At 35.6% G+C, this 24,469-nt stretch overlaps 2 protein-coding genes across 2 annotated transcripts; one reads left to right on the top strand and one right to left on the bottom strand.

The window, feature by feature from the left end:
- Positions 1–3,143: 3,143 nt before the first annotated feature.
- On the bottom strand, positions 3,144–10,920 carry LOC132565564 (calaxin-like). The gene is made up of 7 exons (XM_060230212.1): positions 10,810–10,920; positions 9,310–9,471; positions 8,287–8,391; positions 7,358–7,443; positions 5,726–5,791; positions 3,930–4,034; positions 3,144–3,204 (listed from the first exon to the last, which is right to left on the bottom strand). The coding sequence occupies exons 1-7, from the start codon at positions 10,874–10,876 to the stop codon at positions 3,157–3,159; spliced, it is 639 nt and encodes a 212-aa protein (XP_060086195.1). The 5' UTR covers positions 10,877–10,920; the 3' UTR covers positions 3,144–3,156.
- A 250-nt stretch (positions 10,921–11,170) lies between these two features.
- LOC132565576 (glycylpeptide N-tetradecanoyltransferase 1-like) lies at positions 11,171–24,206 on the top strand. Its single transcript, XM_060230221.1, has 13 exons — positions 11,171–11,271; positions 13,032–13,305; positions 15,193–15,331; positions 15,715–15,845; positions 16,521–16,612; positions 16,984–17,100; positions 19,765–19,935; positions 20,243–20,351; positions 20,774–20,845; positions 21,217–21,315; positions 21,669–21,833; positions 22,109–22,246; positions 22,535–24,206. The coding sequence occupies exons 1-13, from the start codon at positions 11,171–11,173 to the stop codon at positions 22,553–22,555; spliced, it is 1,629 nt and encodes a 542-aa protein (XP_060086204.1). The 3' UTR covers positions 22,556–24,206.
- The last annotated feature ends 263 nt before the right edge of the window (positions 24,207–24,469 follow it).

Here is a 24,469-nt window from a genome sequence, read left to right as displayed (position 1 = left end):
GCAGATAAAATGATATCAAACAATACAAGCATAGCTTAAATCCCTCATCAGACAATACAAACAGCTTAAATTCCTCATCAGACAATACAAACAGCTTAAATTCCTCATCTGGAATCACATGTAGATTGATTTGTGCTGTAACTTCCCTGACTCTTCAAAGCACTAATCGGATCTGATTTAAGCTGTTCATTAATAATCTTGAATGTCATCTAAACAAAACACAAAATCACAAAAAAGTATTATTCTATTCAGTCTTTAACAAATATTTCGGAACTCTTAACCAAATTTAACTATAATAGAATTACCAGTGAGCCCTAAACCCCGTAGAAAAAAAACCCCTTACATCCTTTTGTATAAATGAAGTTTTATTTGGAAGAAGTGTTAAGTTTTTCTCACTACCCTCGGTCTGTTTCATTACACAGGATTACACAGGTGTACCATTACCCTGGGGTCTGTTTCATTACACAGGTGTACCATTACCCTGGGGCCTGTTTCATTACCCTGGGGCCTGTTTCATTACCCTGGGGCCTGTTTCATTACCCTGGGCCTGTTTCATTACACAGGTGTACCATTACCCTGGGGCCTGTTTCATTACCCTGGGGCCTGTTTCATTACCCTGGGCCTGTTTCATTACACAGGTGTACCATTACCCTGGGGCCTGTTTCATTACCCTGGGGCCTGTTTCATTACCCTGGGCCTGTTTCAATACACAGGATTACACAGGTGTACCATTACCCTGGGGCCTGTTTCATTACCCTGGGCCTGTTTCATTACCCTGGGCCTGTTTCATTACACAGGATTACACAGGTGTACCATTACCCTGGGGCCTGTTTCATTACCCTGGGGCCTGTTTCATTACCCTGGGCCTGTTTCATTACACAGGATTACACAGGTGTACCATTACCCTGGGGCCTGTTTCATTACCCTGGGCCTGTTTCATTACACAGGATTACACAGGTGTACCATTACCCTGGGGCCTGTTTCATTACCCTGGGGCCTGTTTCATTACCCTGGGCCTGTTTCATTACACAGGTGTACCATTACCCTGGGGCCTGTTTCATTACCCTGGGGCCTGTTTCATTACCCTGGGCCTGTTTCATTACACAGGATTACACAGGTGTACCATTACCCTGGGGCCTGTTTCATTACCCTGGGCCTGTTTCATTACACAGGATTACACAGGTGTACCATTACCCTGGGGCCTGTTTCATTACCCTGGGCCTGTTTCATTACACAGGATTACACAGGTGTACCATTACCCTGGGGCCTGTTTCATTACCCTGGGGCCTGTTTCATTACCCTGGGCCTGTTTCATTACACAGGTGTACCATTACCCTGGGGCCTGTTTCATTACCCTGGGGCCTGTTTCATTACCCTGGGCCTGTTTCATTACACAGGATTACACAGGTGTACCATTACCCTGGGGCCTGTTTCATTACCCTGGGCCTGTTTCATTACACAGGATTACACAGGTGTACCATTACCCTGGGGCCTGTTTCATTACCCTGGGCCTGTTTCATTACACAGGATTACACAGGTGTACCATTACCCTGGGGCCTGTTTCATTACCCTGGGCCTGTTTCATTACACAGGATTACACAGGTGTACCATTACCCTGGGGCCTGTTTCATTACCCTGGGCCTGTTTCATTACACAGGATTACACAGGTGTACCATTACCCTGGGGCCTGTTTCATTACCCTGGGCCTGTTTCATTACACAGGATTACACAGGTGTACCATTACCCTGGGGCCTGTTTCATTACCCTGGGCCTGTTTCATTACACAGGTGTACCATTACCCTGGGGCCTGTTTCATTACCCTGGGCCTGTTTCATTACACAGGATTACACAGGTGTACCATTACCCTGGGGCCTGTTTCATTACCCTGGGCCTGTTTCATTACACAGGTGTACCATTACCCTGGGGCCTGTTTCATTACCCTGGGCCTGTTTCATTACACAGGATTACACAGGTGTACCATTACCCTGGGGCCTGTTTCATTACCCTGGGCCTGTTTCATTACACAGGATTACACAGGTGTACCATTACCCTGGGGTCTGTTTCATTACCCTGGGCCTGTTTCATTACACAGGTGTACCATTACCCTGGGGCCTGTTTCATTCCACAGGTGTACCATTACCCTGGGGCCTGTTTCATTACACAGGTGTACCATTACCCTGGACCCTGTTTCATTACACAGGTGTACCATTACCCTGGGGCCTGTTTCATTCCACAAGTGTACCATTACCCTGGGGCCTGTTTCATTACACAGGTGTACCATTAACCTGGACCCTGTTTCATTACACAGGTGTACCATTACCCTGGAGTCTGTTCCATTACCACAGGTCTATTTCATTACCCTAAGGCCTGTACCATTACCCTGGGGCCTGTTTCATTACCATGGAGTCTGTTTCATTACCCTGGGGCCTGTTCCATTACCACAGGGTCTATTTCATTACCCTGGGGACTGTTCCATTACCCTGGAGTCTGGTTCATTACCCTGAAGTCTGTTTCATTACCCTGGGGCCTGTTTCATTACTCTGGGCCTGTTTCATTACCCAGGAGTCTGTTTCATTACCACAGGGTCTATTTCATTACCCTGGGGCCTATTTCATTACCCTGGAGTCTGTTACATTACCCTGGGGCCTGTACCATTACCCTGGAGTCTGTTTTATTACCCTCTGGCCTGTTCCATTACCACAGGGTCTATTCCATTACCCTAGGCCTGTTTCATTACCCTGGGGTCTATTTCATTACCTCTGGTTCTGTTCCATTACCCTGGGGCGTTTTTTTTACTTCCCTGCAGTCTATATTGTTACCTTTCAATCTGCTTCATTATACTGAATAAGATTTTTCCTAGGTTTTGTAATACTATTGTGATTTAATGAACTGATTTTATTCTTATTTCAGACAACTTCTGCTCTTTCAATGAATTTTTACATCTTCCTCCTGATTATCTCATCTGCCAACTTTCACTACACCTTGATCAATGTTACATTATGTTCCCCCCATTAAACTACAACAACTTTTTCTTATTTCAATCAGCAAATTAAGTAAGAATCTATGTCTGAGAACAAATGGTGGTTTTATTTTTTGAGTATGTAACCATCTGCCGAGTACATGAGTATAACTTGCAGTGTGTTCCTCATCTCTTGTTTAGTACTTGCCAAGCTGCTCTATTTCATCTAAGAAACAATCACACATCTGAAAAAAAAACAAGTTAAATATAACTAGGTTTCTTTTTTAGGAGATAAGTTATGTAAGAGGAATAATGCTTCTAATACATACAAACTCATTTGTCAGAGGTCAAAAGTTACTTACAAAATTTGTGTTGGTATATAATTGTCAAATGTGAAATAAGATGCAGACATTAATCTGTTGCTTAAGTTGCTGTACATTCTTTTTTGTCAGTTTTCCGGCATGAGTAAAGTAGCATAAACCACTCAAACCTTCATCAGTGATGGACATTATCTTAACGACAATATTCACTCTAACCACAGAATTGTCTTACATACATCAACACATCAATTTCACCCAGTCAAGTCTAAAATTAACCCAGTAGCCAGTCCAATATTCAAAGATACACATCAAAATGACATTATAAAGTCAACTTGGAGGAACATTCATTAGATGTTCCCGTTAGAAAATGATGGATGAGAACAAGTGGTAGAGAAACCAATGACCAATGGATAACCAATGAAACATAAAGTGGATAAATGACATAACATTAGGTGTGGTAACTTTGTTTGACTGCCATTTCACTTATGGATAATTAGCTCTTTCTAATAATGGCTATTCAAGTAACATACCTCATTAATACATAAGACACTGAGTCTGGAATAAAAATGATTTCTTTTTTTGAGTCCTGGGGTCAATTAAATGTTTTACTGGAATGAACTGGATTGTGATTAAATAAGAAGGAACAGTACCTTTTTTTCTGGTAGACAGGGCCCTAAGAATTCCATCATCAAATTTTCTTCCTCAATTCCCTTCTTGTAGTCTTCAAATGACACTCTACTATCATGGTCACCATCCTTTAGGAAATAAACAGTACATGGTAGAAAAACACCTTGATATCTTCCACTTATTTATTAGTAAGTAAAACAAAAGGTTTATAGGGCCTGTATCACTCACCTGGTTTTGTTTAGTTGATTGTTTATCCAAACTAAACAAAAAGGGATTCTAATTGTATGTACATATCTATTTCTCCCATTAGCTACCACCCCTCTACCCTCACAGGATTTGCGAAACCAATTATATAGGTCTCTTTCACCCAAGAATGCTTCAGACTAAATGTGGATAGAATCCTGTCATCCCTTCAGATGAAAAAAGTTTTGAAGGAATTTGTTCTATTACCCCTATTGTGCCCTGCCCCTCCTACCCCAAAGGAGGCACATATCCACATATATTTGATTCTCTTTCACATAAAATTGTGACAGAATCCTACAGAAGAAAGATTTTGAAGAATTGTAGTACTTACCCTACTGCAGTATTGGGCCCTACCCCTAAGGCACCAGTAGGTCGAGAAATACTATCTATACAGAACTGTGTCCCCTTCTCTCAGACAAAATTTGGACAAAATTCCAATCACTTTTACAGTAGAAGAATTTTAAAGGATATCCTCTATTGGGCCACGCTCCTAATTCCCTAGGGGGACGAGACTCATCATTTATACAAAACTGAGTTCCCTTCACCCAAGCATGTTTGAGGCTAAATTCTAACAGAAACCACACCTTAAATTCATACAAAAGAATGGTTTTAAAGAATTTGCTCTATTTCCCCTATCTGGCCTTGTCCTTAAGGCCCCAAAGAGCTAAGACCCATTGTTTATATGAAATTGTTTCCCCTTCACCTCAGAATGTTTCAGACCCGATAAGAACAGAATCCTGACATTCAGGAGGAGAAAGATTTTGAAGAATTTGTTCTATCTTACTTTTTGGGTCTGTCCATAAGGCCCAAGGGGTCAGAGTCCTATCATTTATACAAAATTGTTTCCTATTCACTTGCTTCAAACCAAATTTAAATAAAATCTGATAATTCCTACAGAAGAAGGATTTTAAAAAAATAGCTGAAGGTTCCCCTTTTAGGCCCTGCCTTTCCATTCCAGCGGTGTCTGACCAACCATTAGTTATTTTGATCAGTCTCAAAAATTGAACTGACACAACAAGCTTTACCGGTTATCTGACTATAAAGACCTATATGTGAAAGAGGCCAAATAGACCTAAAATAAATTGCTTAACTACACTACTGCTTACATAGAAGACATTGGTTGGTTCATAACGATATTTTCTACAAACTTGAAATCATATTCTTTTTACATGCACTACACAAATGCAATTGCTCTGGACATATTGCTTGTTGAAAAAAGCATGCTACATGCCTAATATCCAGACCTTTGGCCTTTTGGTTATTAAGAAGAAGCTTGAGATTTTAACATATTTGACTCCTCTGACCTTGAAAACAGGTCAAGGTCATTCATATTTCCAAACTTGGTAGCTTGTTATCCCATCATGCTACAGGCCTAATATCAGCAGCATGGGCCATTTGGTTTTTGAAAACTTTTGTCATTTTAAGATTAAAACATATTTGACCCCTGTGATCTTGAAAGTAAGTCAAGGTCATTTACATTAACAAACTTGATAGCTCTTCATCCTAATATGATACAGACCAAATATCACCACCCTGGATCATTTGGCTATTGAGAAATAGCATTATGAATTCTTACCATTTTTTTGAGAGTAATTTCTACTAATTCTTTAATACTTTCATCCTGGTCTTCATCTGATGATGTCTGTGTATAAAAAATATCAATGATAAAAACTAAGTATAAAAAGTTTAAAAGCAGTCAATGTAAGTGTATTAAAACAAAAGCAATTTTAAATGACATGTCAAAATATTAAACAACATGAAAATTACACACATTTCAATTCAATGATATTAGGATACTACTGGCCATTTTTTAACAACTATTACTTTGTGACACATTTAACTTGGAGAATGCAGGCTGCAGCCATACTGAAGATGTTACATGCAAAATAGAGCTGGAATTGCAAGAAATCCCGAAAATAGGAAAATTTTGTAACTGAAATGTCTTTGCCTGTTAGGCCTGACATAGGATCAACTAGTAAAGATAGAAGCAGATAGAGGTGGATGGATTATACGGCAACTCAAAGAGAGGAGGCTGGGGTGTTCGGAAAATAGAATAGAGGTGGCTGGGGTGTGGTCTAGGATTATAGTACCCGGAATGTGTGTCAACAGGAATAGAGGGGGGCAGGGTATTGGCCCAACTGAGATAAAAAAAACCTGTTGAGTAGAGTTGAATAGAGGGGCTGGGGTATGATGTGACTAGGATTATAGTAGCTGGAGTGTGTTACAGCTGAAATAGAGAGAGAGCTGGGTAGTGGCCCGACTGGAACAGTAGTATCTAGAGTGTGTGAAAACAGGATCAGAGGTGGCTAGATTATAGGGCAACTATAGAAGAAAGGTGGCTGGAGTGTGGAGATAACTGGTAGAGAGAGGGCTGGATAAGGAGGAACCTGGAATAGGGATAGCTGAAATGTGGTGCATTTGAAATATTGGTGGTTGAGATAAGGGGCAGCTGGAATACAGGTAACTGGAGTGTGGGGCAACTGGAAGAGATAGGGCTGACTCATAAGGAACCTGGAATAGAGATAGCTGAAATGTGGTGTATCTGAAATAATGGTGAGTGAAGTGTGCGGCAGATTGAATAGAGGTGACTGGAGTGAGGGGCAACTTGAATAGATGTAGCTAGGGTGTGGAGAAACTGAGATAGATATGGATTTTGTAGTGTGAGAAAAATTGAACAGTACAAATAGTTGAAGTGTGTGACAAATGGATTCATGGTGACTTGAGTTCTGGACAAGTGGAATAGTTGTGGCTAAAGATGAGCTTGAAAAGTGCAGCAGAGATGGTTAGAATACGTGTGAGACAACTGGAATGGAAGTGACTTGAATGTTGAGGAAATGGAGTCACAGTTGTTTTAGTGTCAATGACGGAGACTGACAGGCCAATGAAAATTCCTCGAAAGTTAGAACAACAGCAGTATATTGATATCATATCTTGAATGTGTCATATTATCACAATAAATAAAGAAGTAGCTTTCATATGTTTTCTGTACTAGGTTTTAACAGTGTTTTTCAGGTCCAGCCAACAATGACCTAGTTGTCCAATTAATTTTCTACTGTTATTAGACACTGAATTTTAAATCTTATAAATCTGCTACCAAGTTTACTTGGAAATGAAAATTCAAAAAACCTTGACAGCATATCTATATACTTGTATACATATTATATAACAATTATATGAAGTAGGGGTGAGTTGAAAACACAATACAGACCCTGCTTAGTGATGTCTTAAGAAGTTGGAACATTTCTTCTCGTGATATGTAGCCATCCCCATTGAGATCATAGGCACAGAAACAGACTGGTAGTAGACAAAGAGCAAAAGCACACAAAGACAAGTAAGTAAAGCAGTTACACAACAAAACAAAAATAACAAATAAGTGGATAAATCACACAGTAATCTCCGGAGGCTGAGTTGTACAACAAACCCTTAAGAGGACTGAGTTGTACAATCATTCCTGATACCACATTAAAACGAGTCAATCAAAACAGACCTACAAAATTATCTAATAAATCTACTATCACTGCTTTCATGCATGGGAGGATTTACCAATTATTGTGATCTACCAGTAATATGTTGTGGGGATTGTAGGAAAATTGTTCATATTCAGTTGCTTTTGGTGTATGTGAAGTCACACATCTGACATCATTTGTTTTGATAGACTTTTCAATTCTTATTTCAGGTAGAACCTTAAGGATCATCTGAGCATGCACAATGATGCTTGAGGCTGTAATTAAGTCAAAACTACTGATACATGCTTTTTGTTGTGAAAACTATTCTAAATTAATGTCAATTTAAGCAAGTGAGGGTAATTGTGTCTTTGGCTTGAAATATGCATGTGAAAAAAATCTAAGAAAAAGTAGGATCTAGATGTTGATTAATTAATATATATACATGTGATTAACTATTTTGTCCTTTCCAATCTTAGTATGATTAATGAAATTAAAACTTTAACAAATTCACAAGCAAAACTGGACAATATGTAACAGCAAATTAAAGGTTATGTGTTGTAATCATGTAAAAAGGGGCATTGTTTTATAACCATCTAGCTATATCATGCAATAAGTCAGTTTGCTATGATTAAAAAAATAAAATTGTATTAAGACACCCAAGTTTGGCCAGTTGACTACTTCAAAAACTTACACTTGGACTTCTCTTCCTTGTTGCCCTGAAGGAACACTGACATACCACTAACCCACTCCTCAACATTTATAAAGTTGTCACTGTCTTTATCAAAAGCCCTGAAAACTGAAAATAAAAATCAATATGTTTAATCACTTCTTTATCTAACATAGATTTACGCAAAATTAAGTCCTTATCAATGACAACTAAACAATAACAATACCAGACTAAGAGATTGAAAACTCCAAAGTGACATTCTTGTATCAAATTAAAGGAAAACAAGACATTATAGATTATACAAATCCTCTTGCAGTTTCAACTTGAATAAAAAAAGAACGAAAAAGATGGCCAGGTGTTTGAAATTTGATCAAAATCCCTGTAGAATAATTAAGCAACCACAGTGCTGACAAGTAGTAACTTTGACCTTACATCTCTGAAATTCTAACTTGTCATAGATATTATGGTCATTCATAAATGTGTGATGTTTGATCAAAATAAATGAAGCTCATCTGAGATCATCAGTTCTTGAAATAATTATCCTTTATAAGCAAGTAAAGTTTGATTAAAATACCTCAAGGGATGGGGCTGCTAGAGTGTCAATAAAGATAAGTGTTATATTCACACTAACTTATGTATGCACATATGTTACATATGGGAAAGTCCCTATATATCCCCTTCTTGCACACAAATCATGAGGTAATAGGCTGAGGTTACACAATCCTTCAAATTCACAGGGAGAAATTTAAAATTGAATAGCTGAATTTAAAATTTGCTTCAAGTTTTAAGAAAATTTGAAATCCTATTTGTGTGGAACCAGATGTTCTGGTGATGACAAATTCAAGGATTCCAGAGGCATAGTTTGTGGTCCCAATACAGTCAAGGAAGGTAGTCTAGGCATATTGAGGTAGGTTTATTGCACGGTCAGCAGCAGCAATGTGTATATATTTATCTTGTTCCATGAACACATTAACCTTTTCTTGTTGCAAATGCACTAAGCTGAATATCAAGGTAAAGAAATGTCCTGAAATCACTAGCTAAAATTACCTCTATCAAGTAAGACATCATCTGTCATACTGAAGTAATTGTAGAGGACATCTCGGAACATGCTCCTCTCCATCTTTACAACATGATTCTTGTCCATCATTGTACGACCACCATGGAGATCAAAAAATTTGTATATCAGTTTTTCTATTTGTTGTCTGTTAACTGAAAGGAAAACATATAATTATAACAGTGAAATAAACCATTACCAAGTACCAATATTAATGAAATATTATCCAATATGTTCCTATGATTTAGAAGTGCTTATAAATGTTGAGATTAAATATTGCTATGGTTTACAATTTAAATTAACATACATTGTACTCTTTTCCATCCAAGGTATCTCAGGAAATTCCACACAAAAAATTGGTTAAGCCTTTATCTTAGAAGTTTTGCAATTCTATTCCATTCCAAAAATAAGTAATCAAATTCTACAAAAATATATGTAAACTGAACTATAACAATTCTGAGCTCTACTTATCTAGTGTTATGCAAAATGATTTTGCATTTTTAATTCTTTTTTTCATAGCACCAAATGAGAATTTCCTACCCATTGATAATATAGATTAAAAAAACCCCAACAAATCCTTTGAAGCTTTGGTTTGGAAATAAAAAACATACTACAATCTTATGAATAATTGAAAAAATCATAAATTCAATAAACATATAGACAATACATTAATGATGCTTTGAAATGCATGAAGAACATATCTGATTCCATTCTCATTTTTCATAAACGAGAAAATTAAATGCATCAACTTTCACACAGAAAGCTGCCAATTTATCAGGAATTGCAATATTTATATTTCTACCAATTAGTCAGTAGACATTTCCTTGCTATTTCATATTATGAGTTAGTTATTTAACCCTAGTAAAATACCGGCCACAAGATACCACGTGGCTAGGGAGAACTCTTTAATTTGATTGGTTGAGCATCAGACTAGTGAGTAAGGGGTTCTGGGTTATATTCCAAGCCAATACACTGAGATAAAATAATGACCTCTATTACACTGGTACCCATCTAAGGGCTAGGGAATAATACATGGTAATTCTTTCACAAGCATCACTATGGCCCCTGGAAACTCGAGGATGATTTCTCTTCCTAGAGGTGGAGTATATAACCCTTGTAAAATACTGGTCACAATTTATAGCCCAGTAAGGGAGAATTTCTCTTTTGCTTGATCGGTTGAGCGTAAGCCTGGGGTTCCGAGTTCGGCTCGTAGCGGAGGACCTCCGTTACAGATATAGATCCGGCATATTTACAGTGGTGAAGATGTCTTTAAGAGTCCGGTTCTTTTCCCTTTCAAAGCAATTTGATTAACATAAATATGTGTATTATATGATTCCTGCTCGTTTAGCAGCATGATAGCAACTGCAGGTAGAAGTGTGAACACTTCACATAAAACTGTCAATGCCTACTGTACAGTATATTACAAACAAAAACGTTCTTGCTTTGGTTTGGAGAAAAATTAAATCAACTTGCCAATTTGTCATTATACATACAATGAATTTCTTTTTTCTTTGATAGTTTTTCCACTAGTTTTTGCAGTTCTTTCCTCTTCGAAGTCATGTTTGGCACCGTTCCTCACACAAGAGGGTTAAATTTTCGCTCTTCTCTTGCAACTTGCGTGTTGTTGTCAAGCAGCCTACGCATGCGCAAATTGATCGACTATCATCCCGCAACTTAAGTATTCTTAAACATATCCTTACTCGGTTGGATGCCTTTTTTAGTATTTATACAATAAAAGAAAAAAGATTTACAAGTATTATCGATTCTGGATATTTTTACAAGAAAAAATGTGCAGTAAAAATAACCAATCAAATCGTAGAATGGCTTATGCTTCCGTCTCTAAAATTAGAAAGCATGGCGGATGCGGACTCTCTGCATGACATGAGCTCGGACTTAGATCAAGATCCAAGTGCTGTAGACGCTGACGTTGACGACGATGAAGTGTCTGAACAAGGGTATACACATCATTTTTGTATTGCAGATTAAATAATCCCGATTGAACTTCATTTTCTACAAGACCCTTCCCCGGTGACCCTGCCCTTGCATGCTTGCTCTGTCACGAAAATCGGTTTTAGTTTCTCATCTGTGTTCTGGTTGAGAATATCATCTTATTCGGATACGCCTTTCAGACTATTTATTCTGTTCGATGCATTTGAATGTTTGCTACAAAAGCACAACGACAAAAACAGACAGGATTTTAACATTACATTATTGACTACTGAATAACCCCCCCTCCCCAACGAAGTTGTCGGTAAACAGGAAAAAGGCAATGCTGCAGCAAGCACTAGGATCCGGAATGATTTGACTACCAACAGTTGGTATTTCCTGGAATATGTTTTGTTTTTGTGGATGACAAATAAACTATTTCATGGATTTATTAAACTACTCTGGTCTAAGACAATTGTATATGAATGTCATAATTCAGTCAATGATTCATGGCTAACTTTGCATTAGAAAGAATTGGTACTTAGCAGAATATGCTCATGACCAAGCTATGGAACACTAAATCGGTCCATGACCAATCTATGGAACACTGAATAGGTCCATGACCAAGCTATGGAACACTGCATAGGTCCATGACCAAGCTATGAAACACTGCATAGGTCCATGACCAAGCTATGAAACACTGAAAAAGGTCCATGACCAAGCTATGGAACACTGAAAAGGTCCATGACCAAGCTATGAAACACTGAATAGGTCCATGACCAAGCTATGGAACACTGAATAGGTCCATGACCAAGCTATGGAACACTGAAAAGGTCCATGACCAAGCTAGGAAACACTGAACATATTTCAGAATCCAAGGTATAAGAAAGAGTCGCAACTCTCGAGGATGAATGTAAAAAAAAAAAAAAAAAAAAATAGCCCACATAAGAAGAGAATTGATCAGTGATAAGGTTTTTAGTTTAGACATTGACAACCTGTATGTCATTCCTCAATCATGCAAGCACATTTTATATGCTTTTCATGTACTTGACTCGACTTATTTAAATTCATTTCACATACGAATAGCAGTAATATACCCACAAGCACAGATAAATATGTATATAAGCACTTGAACTTAGGTCAAGGTTGTTATGTCAAAGGTTAAGACTGGAATAATACTTTTTTAACCACTTAACACACAGATATGACAAAATGATTCTGAAGTAAATACATTCAAGTTGGTTGTATGACTTTTGCTCAATTAGCATATAATGGGGTATAACCATCAGATTAACTTAAACAACATTAGGGGAATGGTGAAGGCACCAGTAGAAATTGATGGTTATAGATAAGGGGGCTGTCATAAAAAGGTTATCATATCTTTTCACTCCTATATAGTTAATATTTTATCATCTAGTTTGTGGATGAATTGCATAACTTGTACTGGAATAGATAAGTTGTGTGTTATGTTAAATGCCTCCCATTGTTCATTACTTTGTGTATTTACATTGTAATCTGATTGAAAAGGTTTGAATACTTTTAAAGGTCTTTTAATTGACATACTGTGATATCATGTTCCCTGAAAAGTTTGTTATTCATCACTGTAAAATTTGAGGAAAAATGGCTTAAAATTCAAAATCTGGGAGCCTTGATAGTGTTTTTAGTTTTATGCCGTTCTGCTTTGCCCATATTACAATATCACATTTGTAAGCATTGTTCTTAATGTTACATCATATCATAAGTCAAGTTCACTTCAATTCAATTGCTTCTCTGTCCTTTTTTCAACCAGACTGGAAGCTGCATCTAGAAAGAAAAATAAGAAATTTCTTAAGAAAAGAAAACACAAAGATATCGAAAGGTCAAGTGGTGACTCCGACAGTCAAATAGTTAATGATGATGAAGACCATGGTGTAAGGGTTCCCATGCTCCACGATCAGAATGAACAAAACCAGTCTGGGATGGAGGCTGATTCAGAGAGTCAGGGTTCTGGATCCAAGGGATCTGAAAATGGACAGAAAAAAGAAGTTGGAGCTTCAGGTCCACTCACAGAGGATGCACCAGAAGTAAGATCAAAATGAAGGTTGTGATTAATGTTAAAACGAAGGTATTGATTATATTAAAATGATTAATGTTAAAACAAAGGTATTGATTATATTAAAACGATTAATGTTAAAACGAAGGTATTGATTATATGAAAATGATTAATGTTAAAACGAAGGTATTTATTATATTAAAATGATTAATGTTAAAACGAAGGTATTTATTATATGAAAATGATTAATGTTAAAAGGTTGAAATGAAGGTTTTGATAAATGTTATAATATTAAAAGGAAGGTTGTGATTAATGTTATAATATTAAAAGGAAGGTTGTGATTAATGTTAAAACGAAGGTATTGATTATATGAAAATGATTAATGTTAAAAGGTTGAAATGAAGGTTTTGATAAATGTTATAATATTAAAAGGAAGGTTGTGATTAATGTTATAATATTAAAAGGAAGTTTGTGATTAATGTTAAAACGAAGGTATTGATTATATGAAAATGATTAATGTTAAAACGAAGATATTGATTATATTAAAATGATTAATGTTAAAAGGTTGAAATGAAGGTTTTGATAAATGTTATAATATTAAAAGGAAGGTTGTGATTAATGTTAAAACGAAGGTATTGATTATATTAAAATGATTGATGTTAAAAGGTTGAAATGAAGGTTTTGATAAATATTATAACATTAAAAGGAAGGTTGTGATTAATGTTATAATATTAAAAGGAAGGTTGTGATTAATGTTAAAACGAAGGTATTGATTATATGAAAATGATTAATGTTAAAACGAAGGTATTGATTATATTAAAATGATTAATGTTAAAAGGTTGAAATGAAGGTTTTGATAAATGTTATAATATTAAAAGAAAGGTTTTGATTAATGTTAAAATGAAGATTTTGGTTATGTTAAAATAAGTGATTAATAAATGTTAAAATGAAGATTTTGATTATGTTAAAATAAGTGATTAATAAATGTTAAAATGAAGATTTTGATTATGTTAAAATAAGTGATTAATAAATGTTAAAATGAAGATTTTGATTATGTTAAAATAAGTGATTAATAAATGTTAAAATGAAGGTTTTGATTAATGTTTATTCTTTATCAGTCTATATCTGAATTTTTTTAACTAATGTGTTACTTCTTAAGAAAACATCACTGCAGAAATGCATTCTCTATTGTAAGTAAAGGAGAAAATGTTAAAGTAGATTAAAAAATATTCTTTAAGCTGATTTTAACTGTAGCTATCATTTTGCCAGTGTAAATAAGTACCTATACTTTGTATACACACAGTGTCTGGTCACAGTTTATTTCATTTAGCCACATCTATGAATTCAAAGAATCATTATGTTATAAACACTAAATTTATTTCAAAGATGCAAAGATTTAAGTGTTTAATTTTTAGGTATATAATACAAGTTCAGCACTTGATATACAGCATATTATTAAGTTACCGGGTGATTAAGGTGCACATCATGTCTGATGTCACCTCTATCAATGGCAGTAACAAAAAAGAAGCTTTTCATATTGTTTCATAAATTTTATTTATAGAAGTTGTATATAAGTTGCATATTATCCATTTGAAAGATTTTCATCCTCCCACCAAATATAGCCAGAAATGTTACTTTGTCATTGATTATTGAGGATTTTTCAAATTTTGCTTTCCCATTGTTCAGAAAAGTTGATTGATGGCAAAAGTAGCCTTTTTTGGGTCAACACTGAACCCGGTTATTCTTAGAAAACATATTAATGAAATGTTACTTTTAAGCTAACTATCTGTTTCTAGTCTATGTGAGAACAATGCTTTTTAATCAAAGTTGCTTTTTGTTCAAATGTAGTGAATATTCAGAAGTAAGTTTGAGATACCATAAATTTCTGTATATTTATGAAATTGTTTCCTTTTTACAGACATCATCTTTATCAGGATTACAGAGGATTCAGAAAGCTGTTGAGCTCCTCTCAATGGCACCAGCGGCACCCAAAAGTATGGAGGAGGCATCCAAAAAGCGTTATCAGTTCTGGGAGACTCAGCCAGTACCAAAAATTAGTAAGTCCAATCTGCCAAAGTGCTAAAAGATAGAATTTCTAATCCCAGACTTGAAATTCTACCTGAAAAACTGGAAAGTTTAGAATACTGGCAGATGTTAAGGTTATACTGTTTAAACTTTTGTTTTTCTTTGGTTGGAGAATCATTAAAACCTAGGTACAAATATTCAGCCAGTAGTGTAGAAATATGAGTCTAATTCATGCTAACAATCCTTGTGTAGAACTATCTACTTCTGATTTACTAGTACTACTACTGAAAATATTTTCTATGTTTCTGAAATGGTTTTGTACCGGAAGTTACAGATCTTAAGGAATATTGCAGGATTAATCATGATAACGTTTGTTGGGATTTTGATTACAAAACCAAGGTATGCTACCTTGCAGATGAGAAGATCCAGACAACAGTAAATGAAGCTATAGAACCAGACAAACCTGTTGAAGAGATCCGCAGTGAACCATACTCTCTCCCCGGAGGCTTTCGATGGGATACCCTAGACTTGTGTGACCCCCTCATTGTAAGTTTATCCTGAGCTTGAGAATTCATAAAATCCCATCGTTTAAAAGTCAATATCACCACATATGTCTCCTTCTGTTGTTACCTGTTATGGGGTAAAATATCACTTAACCATGGTAAGATGTCAGAGTTGACCATTATGAAATATTTCTGTTTACCATTGTAAAATGTCACTTTTGATCATTGTAAAATGTCATTTTTTTACCATTGGTAAATTTCACTAATAAGCTTGGTAAAATGTCACTGTTTAAAAAGGTGAAGTGTCAGATTTCTATGGTAAAAGGTCAATATTGACTTTCACAAAATGTCACTGTTACCTGTCACAGCTTATAATTATGTGCTGCTTTATTTTTACCTTTAAAGCTAAGTTTTATTGGGAGATATTTTTTAATGTGTTATTATTACTATTAGTTTGACCCTGTTATATTGAGGTAAAGGTATTCTTTTGTGTCGATAAACATTTGTTTTACCCTTCTTTTACTACTGTACTAATATTTCCCTGTGTTTTTGATCTCCCTATCACGTCCCCAAGGAGGGAAACATTTCTGTTATTGCTTTTCAACAATACTGTGGGTGCTGATAATTATTCAGCAATTAGAAATTTATGTTACTGAATTACTTAGTAAAGACAAATTATACAAAGGTGAAGTGAAGTTTTTTTAACCCTTATTTGTAGCTGAAGGAGCTGTACACTCTGCTGAATGAAAACTATGTTGAGGATGATGACAACATGTTTCGGTTTGATTATTCTCCAGAATTCTTACAATGGTATGTACTAGCTATGAACCATTTTTCTATTCTAAGGAATATTCTTTTTTTTTCAGTGAGGTAAATAAATAAAATCACCTGTTCAAAAGGGATCATCACCATGCCAGTACATTTGCTATATTTTACCTTCAGACCATAAATTTTCCCAAAGTTCTTTCAAAGGATGATAACAGAAATTACACATTGAAAATACTTTTATTATTTTAGTATCATTGTGATATGAACTATTGTGTATTATTTGATAATCTATTTCATACAAACAAACATGTGTTCCTACTAAAGAATAAACAAACTAATGTAGAAACTTGCATGTTCATTACCAGGAAAATATTTATACGTGAAGATACAATTTTGTGGGTTTTTTCTGTCAGGGCACTTCAGCCTCCTGGATGGTGTAAAGACTGGCATTGTGGGGTGAGAGTGATAAAGAATGACAAGCTGTGTGGGTTCATTAGTGCTGTCCCAGCACACATCAAGATGTATGACAAGTAAGTACAGACAAATCATCTATGTAACAGACTGTCTGTCCCAGCACACATCAAGATGTATGACAAGTAAGTACAGACAAATCATCTATGTAACAGACTGTCTGCCTAGCACGAATCAAGATGTATGACAAGTAAGTACAGACAAATCATCTATGTGACAGACTGTCTGCCTAGCACGAATCAAGATATATGACAAGTACAGACAAATCATCTGTGTAACAGACTGTCTGCCTAGCACGAATCAAGATATATGACAAGTACAGACAAATCATCTATCTAACAGACTGTCTATCCCAGCACGAATCAAGATGTATGACAAGTAAGTACAGACAAATCATCTATGTAACAGACTGTCTGTCCCAGCACACATCAAGATGTATGACAAGTACAGACAAATCATCTGTGTAAAGACTGTCTGCCTAGCACGAATCAAGATGTATGACAAGTACAGACAAATCATCTGTGTAGCAGACTGTCTGCCTAGCACGAATCAAGATGTATGACAAGTACAGACAAATCATCTGTGTAACAGACTGTCTGCCTAGCACGAATCAAGATGTATGACAAGTACAGACAAATCATCTGTGTAACAGACTGTCTGCCTAGCACGAATCAAGATATATGACAAGTACAGACAAATCATCTGTGTAACAGACTGTCTGCCTAGCACGAATCAAGATATATGACAAGTACAGACAAATCATCTATCTAACAGACTGTCTATCCCAGCACGAATCAAGATGTATGACAAGTAAGTACAGACAAATCATCTATCTAACAGACTGTCTGTCCCAGCACACATCAAGATGTATGACAAGTACAGACAAATCATCTGTGTAACAGACTGTCTGCCTAGCACGAATCAAGATGTATGACAAGTAAGTACAGACAAATCATCTATGTGACAGACTGTCTGCCTAGCACGAATCAAGATATATGACAAGTACAGACAAATCATCTGTGTAAAAGACTGTCTGCCTAGCACGAATCAAGATATATGACAAGTACAGACAAATCATCTATCTAACAGACTGTCTATCCCAGCACGAATCAAGATGTATGACAAGTAAGTACAGACAAATCATCTATGTAACAGACTGTCTGTCCCAGCACACATCAAGATGTATGACAAGTACAGACAAATCATCTGTGTAACAGACTGTCTGCCTAGCACGAATCAAGATGTATGACAAGTACAGACAAAGCATCTATGTAACAGACTTTCTGTCCCAGCGCGAATCATGATGTATGACAAGTAAGTACAGACAAATCATCTATGTAACAGACTGTCTGTCCCAGTAAACATCAAGATGTATGACAAGTACAGACAAATCATCTGTGTAACAGACTGTCTGCCTAGCACGAATCAAGATGTATGACAAGTACAGACAAATCATCTATGTAACAGACTGTCTGTCCCAGCACACATCAAGATGTATGACAAGTACAGACAAATCATCTGTGTAACAGACTGTCTGCCTAGCACGAATCAAGATATATGACAAGTACAGACAAATCATCTGTGTAACAGACTGTCTGCCTAGCACGAATCAAGATATATGACAAGTACAGACAAATCATCTATCTAACAGACTGTCTATCCCAGCACGAATCAAGATGTATGACAAGTAAGTACAGACAAATCATCTATGTAACAGACTGTCTGTCCCAGCACACATCAAGATGTATGACAAGTACAGACAAATCATCTGTGTAACAGACTGTCTGCCTAGCACGAATCAAGATGTATGACAAGTACAGACAAATCATCTGTGTAACAGACTGTCTGCCTAGCACGAATCAAGATGTATGACAAGTACAGACAAAGCATCTGTGTAACAGACTTTCTGTCCCAGCGCGAATCATGATGTATGACAAGTACAGACAAATCATCTATGTAACAGACTTTCTGTCCCAGCACGAATCAAGATGTATGACAAGTAAGTACAGACAAATCATCTATCTAACAGACTGTCTGTCAGAGCGGAATGGAGTTTCATGGTTAATATGAAGATTCCACAAACATGTATACAAGCATCACCTTTTGTAGGATTCTGTGTCAAAACTTGCTAGGGTCAAAAACAAGGTCAATCTTGCATGTACAGATGGTATATGTGTCAGTCTTATCCAGCTTGTTTGTTTTAAGGGTATGAGTTTCAGTCTTTCCAATTTGCGGAGACTTTCTCACCTAAGGTACTGATTGATCACCTCCAGACACTGGGCAGCAGTTACCCTGGAATTTAGGGAATACTTTCCATGGTGAATAAAGGGAATTTCTGACTTATTTTAAGATATGATGAAATTTCAGACAGTCCTTTTGATCTTAAGTTCAAAAGAGGGTTAGGATAAAAATGTATGACATACATGAAGATTACATCAATAAGATAGGAAAATATTGATGTTAGAATGATATTTCTTGTTCATGAATTGATGGCATGATTTGAAAATTTGTAAAATATTACTAATTAGCTCTGTTTTGAAAAAAAATTCTCCATGTTTTCACCTAATTTTCTTGATGGGGAATTTGTTTATATTCAGATGGGGAAAACATACTACTTGGGAATACTACTCTTTTCAGGTAGTGAAGTTTGTCTTGGTCAATTCCTGCTGTTTTTATTAACGTTGTGCATATAGACTTTCATAGCAAAATCATGTTGGTTCCAGATCAAAACAAATGGTAGAAATCAATTTCCTGTGTGTTCACAAGCGATTACGATCAAAGCGTGTGGCTCCAGTGTTGATACGAGAGATAACTAGACGTGTCAACCAGAAGGGACTTTTCCAGGCAGTTTATACTGCAGGAGTGGTTCTACCAAAACCAGTGGCATGTTGTAGGTAAGTTGTAGAATATGTTTGTGTCATTGTTTTGTGATGGAATTAAACACAATTTCTTTCTCTTGAGATGAAACATGGATTTCTGTTATAAACATCTAGTTCTTATGACATGGACATTGTAACATAACTTTGTATGTGAAGTGAAAGAAATCCTTGTCTTTAGATGATCCTTCAATGGTGAATTAATATGTATATAATTTACTGTTGAGGAAAAAGTTAGATATTTTCCTTTCCTGATTGAGTTATAAACAGATTTAGAGTAATAGTGATGTGAGCAATTGATCCAAAATTGAAGTATTTGTTTCAGATATTGGCACAGATCTTTAAATCCTAGGAAATTAATTGAAGTGAAGTTTTCACACCTAAGTAGAAATATGACTATGCAGCGGACCCTCAAGTTATACAAACTACCCGATGTAAGTGATACATTGTAGCTGCAATACACACAGTGCATCAAATTTCTGAGATTTTACGGATAACTTTCAGAATAAACAGAATTTTATTTTCAAATTTAACCAGAGGAAGAATAATCTCAGTTAAAAATTAATTAATGTTCAATATAGCAATTACATATTAATTAAATAAACACGAGCTGCTGAGGTTGTGAAGATGATGTATGGTATTCTGGGAAAGTTATATTGTCATGCGCAATAATTTGTTATAGACTCTGATTGTTTGTGAATTATCATGTTTCAAATACAACTTAAACCAGTGATCTCTACTGCAGAAATATTTCAAAGATAATTTCAGATTTATGTTCTTTGAATTAAATGATGTAAACATTTCCTTATCACTTTTAAAAATTATTTGTGATGGTACAATTTGTATTTGTAAACAGACACCAAAAACGCCTGGATTTAGGGAGTTTACTCCAGCAGATATTCAGGATGTTCACACTTTACTGGCTGCAGTAAGTATGATTATACAACAACAACTATTACAGCTGATCTTTAGAAGTTTTCTAGAAAATGATTGACAATTGTTTTCTTTTTGAAAGTGCTGACAGTGTCCTTGATTTTTGTTTGTTTGGTTTTTTTTGTTGACATTTTTATAACTTACAAAGTGTTTTCGAATTTAGGAAAGTTCTGTGATGTGGAAAAGTTAGATATTTTTAAAAATGAAATGGTCAATTAATCATCCTTTAACAATTTATACAAATATTTCTAAATGTTGGAGAACACTCATATAGTTTTGTCTCTTGTTCTCAGGAGATATTCTACATAGTAAATACAGTGTTTTGGTATAACAATGCTTTATTGACAATTTTTGTTTTGTTTGTAGTATTTACAAGGTCTAGACTTATCACCAATATTTTCTATGGAGGAATTCAAGCACTGGTTTATACCCAGGCCAGGAATCATTGATAGCTATGTGGTGGAGGTAAGTCTATCACGTTATAAATTTTATAGATGTATCTCTGTCCAAGCATGCACACTCTCTGGAAAAAAATATGTTTGTACTGACAACAAGGTAAAAATCATAAGCCAGTTGGTAATTTATTGGCTACGGAAATGTAGAGGTTCTGTCAAATTTATCTGGCAAGAAAAAATGGAGACTGTCATTCAACAGAAATATAGTTGTTTTAATATTTGTTATATCTGAAATAAATGCAGTTTGAGAAAATTATCTGGCAGTGGGTTAAAATGATTTTGTGATGCAGGTTTGTAATGTGCGTATTCATGTTGGAAATGTAAAATCATGATAACTTAGTATGGATTAATCGGTTACTACAGAAAGAGGGAACTGTCACAGACTTTGTCAGCTTCTACACACTACCATCAACTGTGATGCACCATCCCACACACAAGTATCTGAAGGCGGCCTACTCCTTTTACAATGTCAGCACAAAGACACCCTGGAACGATCTGATGCAGGATGCTCTTATTGTAGCCAAGAGAGTATGTATTTATAAACATGTTCATTGATTCTTATTGGTGTACTATAGCTACTTATGTGAAGAACTTGAATGGTATCTGAATCTTGGCTATCTTGAATCTTTACCAGAAAATTAGGAGCATGGATTTCTTAATATCACACATGGAGATGTTTACCATTCTAATAAGCATATTTATCATGTTATTCATGGGCTCATTACTGGGTAACCAGACGAATAAACATATTGATAGTGTCAAGTATACATACCCCTCTCATGAAATTGGATTTTCTGTTGTAGATGGGATTTGATGTATTTAATGCCTTAGATTTAATGGACAACAAAGAATTCCTGGAGAAGCTTAAGTTTGGCATTGGTGATGGAAACCTACAGTATTACCTGTACAACTGGAGGTGTGCCCAAATGAATCCAGAGCAGGTATGACAAGGCTACGCTAACTTTAAAGTTTTCCAACAGTCATGCTAACTTCAAAATAACAAAGTTTGACTGTACATTCTGTATTTGAATAATAAGTATTTAGATAACGTTAAAGTGTTATCTTTGTTGTTTTGGTTTAGAACAATGGCTTGAAAATAAAGAAGTCTTCTTACTCTTGTTCTTGTAATGTTGAAATGCAGTTTTTTCTTGGAATTAATTTTCAGTAGATCATCATTTTATCCAAGTACATATATTATCTTTGGTAGAATCAATCTCCTCTTGTTGTAGGTGGGTTTAGTGCTACACTGATGAAATAGGGACAACTTCTGTTTGACAAAAACTTCCTGGAGTCTGTTGGACATCTGTATGAAGTGTGTTGGTACAGAAGGATACACAGCACGCCACATCAAACCAGTGTTTTATCACAGTACACAGACTCTACAGTGTGCTGTGTTTGAGGTCAAAGAAACTCATCTGTTGGTTGTGTAGAACAAAACCGAACAATATAACAGAACAATTTGGTTACTGATAATGAATATTCCTTTATATCTTTATATATTGGAAGGATCTGATTGTGCTTTGCCAAGTTGGATGAATGACATTACTAATGATATGGATGATTTTCATTTTCTAAGAAACCCATATAAGACTGGCATTTGTTATTAATTATGAGTTTTATTTTATTTGAGGGTATGTAAGAGGGGTCAGCAAGACTCTGGAGTAGTTCTGCAAATGACCTTTGTCTTAGAAGTCCATCTTTTATTTTCCATGTTTATTCTGCATTTCTACAAGACAAGTAACACTTTGAACACATTGAGGTCACATCAGCATGCTGGTATTACATGATCTAGACTAGTGTACAATAACACTTCCAAGTACTAAGACACAAGGATCAGCACCTGTTACAGGTAACCATGTTAGTTCTTCCTAAAGAAATTATTTTCATGAATATAAGGGAAAGTATTACAGAATTTTTATAAAGCTTCTATTCAATGCCATCAGAGGCAAAGCAATGTCGTTTATGTGTAGCAGTAGTATAGCATGGTATTTTGAGGTTATTTAGGGACAAAAAATTAGGCTATCTGAAGAAATTTCTACATATTGCTATGATGGTTAATTTTGAAGATTAGGATTTTCAAGTAATCAAAACCCATTAAGAATTTCTTTATCACTTTATCTGTTTTGTTTTCAAAGTATATATTAATGACAATTTTACGCTTTCTTCCATCCTTGAAAATAGCCAAAAACATAGAACCATTGAAAGAATGAAATTTTACCTATTATTGATAGACTGGGGAACCAGTGCCATGTTCTCTGTGATACTGTTATTGTGGGTGGGTTGGAAAAAACAGACACTGTGGTGTGGCAAGGAATATAGCTAAGTAGATATTTATTGAATAGATGTACATCAATTTTTTCATGAATGTATACTTTAAAGGAGAACACAAATGCCAGAAGGATTGTGAGCATATCACATCTTTTTAGTCAGTCATTTTGTGTCCTGTGACTTTATCCTTTATCTCAAATATCATATTTACTATTAGCATTTTTCCCATGGTCCTAGTGACTTGGGTATTACAATATTTGATTTGCCTTGATTAGTAGCACTGTTAGAAAACAAGGATAAATGTTGAGAGAAAGCACACAATTAGTATGGATCTGCAGACAGATCATCTGTCTTATGTTGCCCATCAGTCTGGCATCATTAGATCAATTATGTTGTCTGTGTGATAATCTGACGTCGGATGAGAGGTTGGTGTTGTCTCAGAGAATGTAGAGATTTGTACTGTTGCAATAAGTTTGGTGCATGTTTTATTGTATAAGTGGGAATGATGTAATAATTAACAAGTGAACATGGACATTACTAGTCTAGGCAGTAAGATCTCAGGAGTAGTGATTTGAAGAATATAAATGACAAATTGGAGTGGTGTGACTGAAAATTGATGTCAAAGATTTATGTGAAGGGGGTTGGGGGATGGGGGATGATACCCTATAGGATGGGGATAAATTTTAATGGGTTTTGGTTTTGAATGCTATGACATGACGGATAGTATAATCACTATAGCTTTACTTGTGTTGATGAGTTTTTCATTTTGAGTTTTGTAAAAATCCTGTTAGTGTAGTTGTAGATTTGACATTCCCTACTAACAACAGAGAATACAAGCTATTTATAAGGCCAGACAACATTACCAATTTCACAGGATTTTGGAGACTGCATAAAGA

This window comes from Ylistrum balloti, unplaced genomic scaffold, assembly GCF_031769215.1.
Source record: "Ylistrum balloti isolate Yb309-2 unplaced genomic scaffold, AGI_CSIRO_Ybal_v1 Utg369724, whole genome shotgun sequence".
In the NCBI taxonomy this organism is placed as follows: Eukaryota; Metazoa; Mollusca; class Bivalvia; order Pectinida; family Pectinidae; genus Ylistrum; species Ylistrum balloti.
The sequence above is the reverse complement of the archived record's forward strand: the minus strand, read 5'-3'. Positions and strand labels throughout refer to the sequence as shown.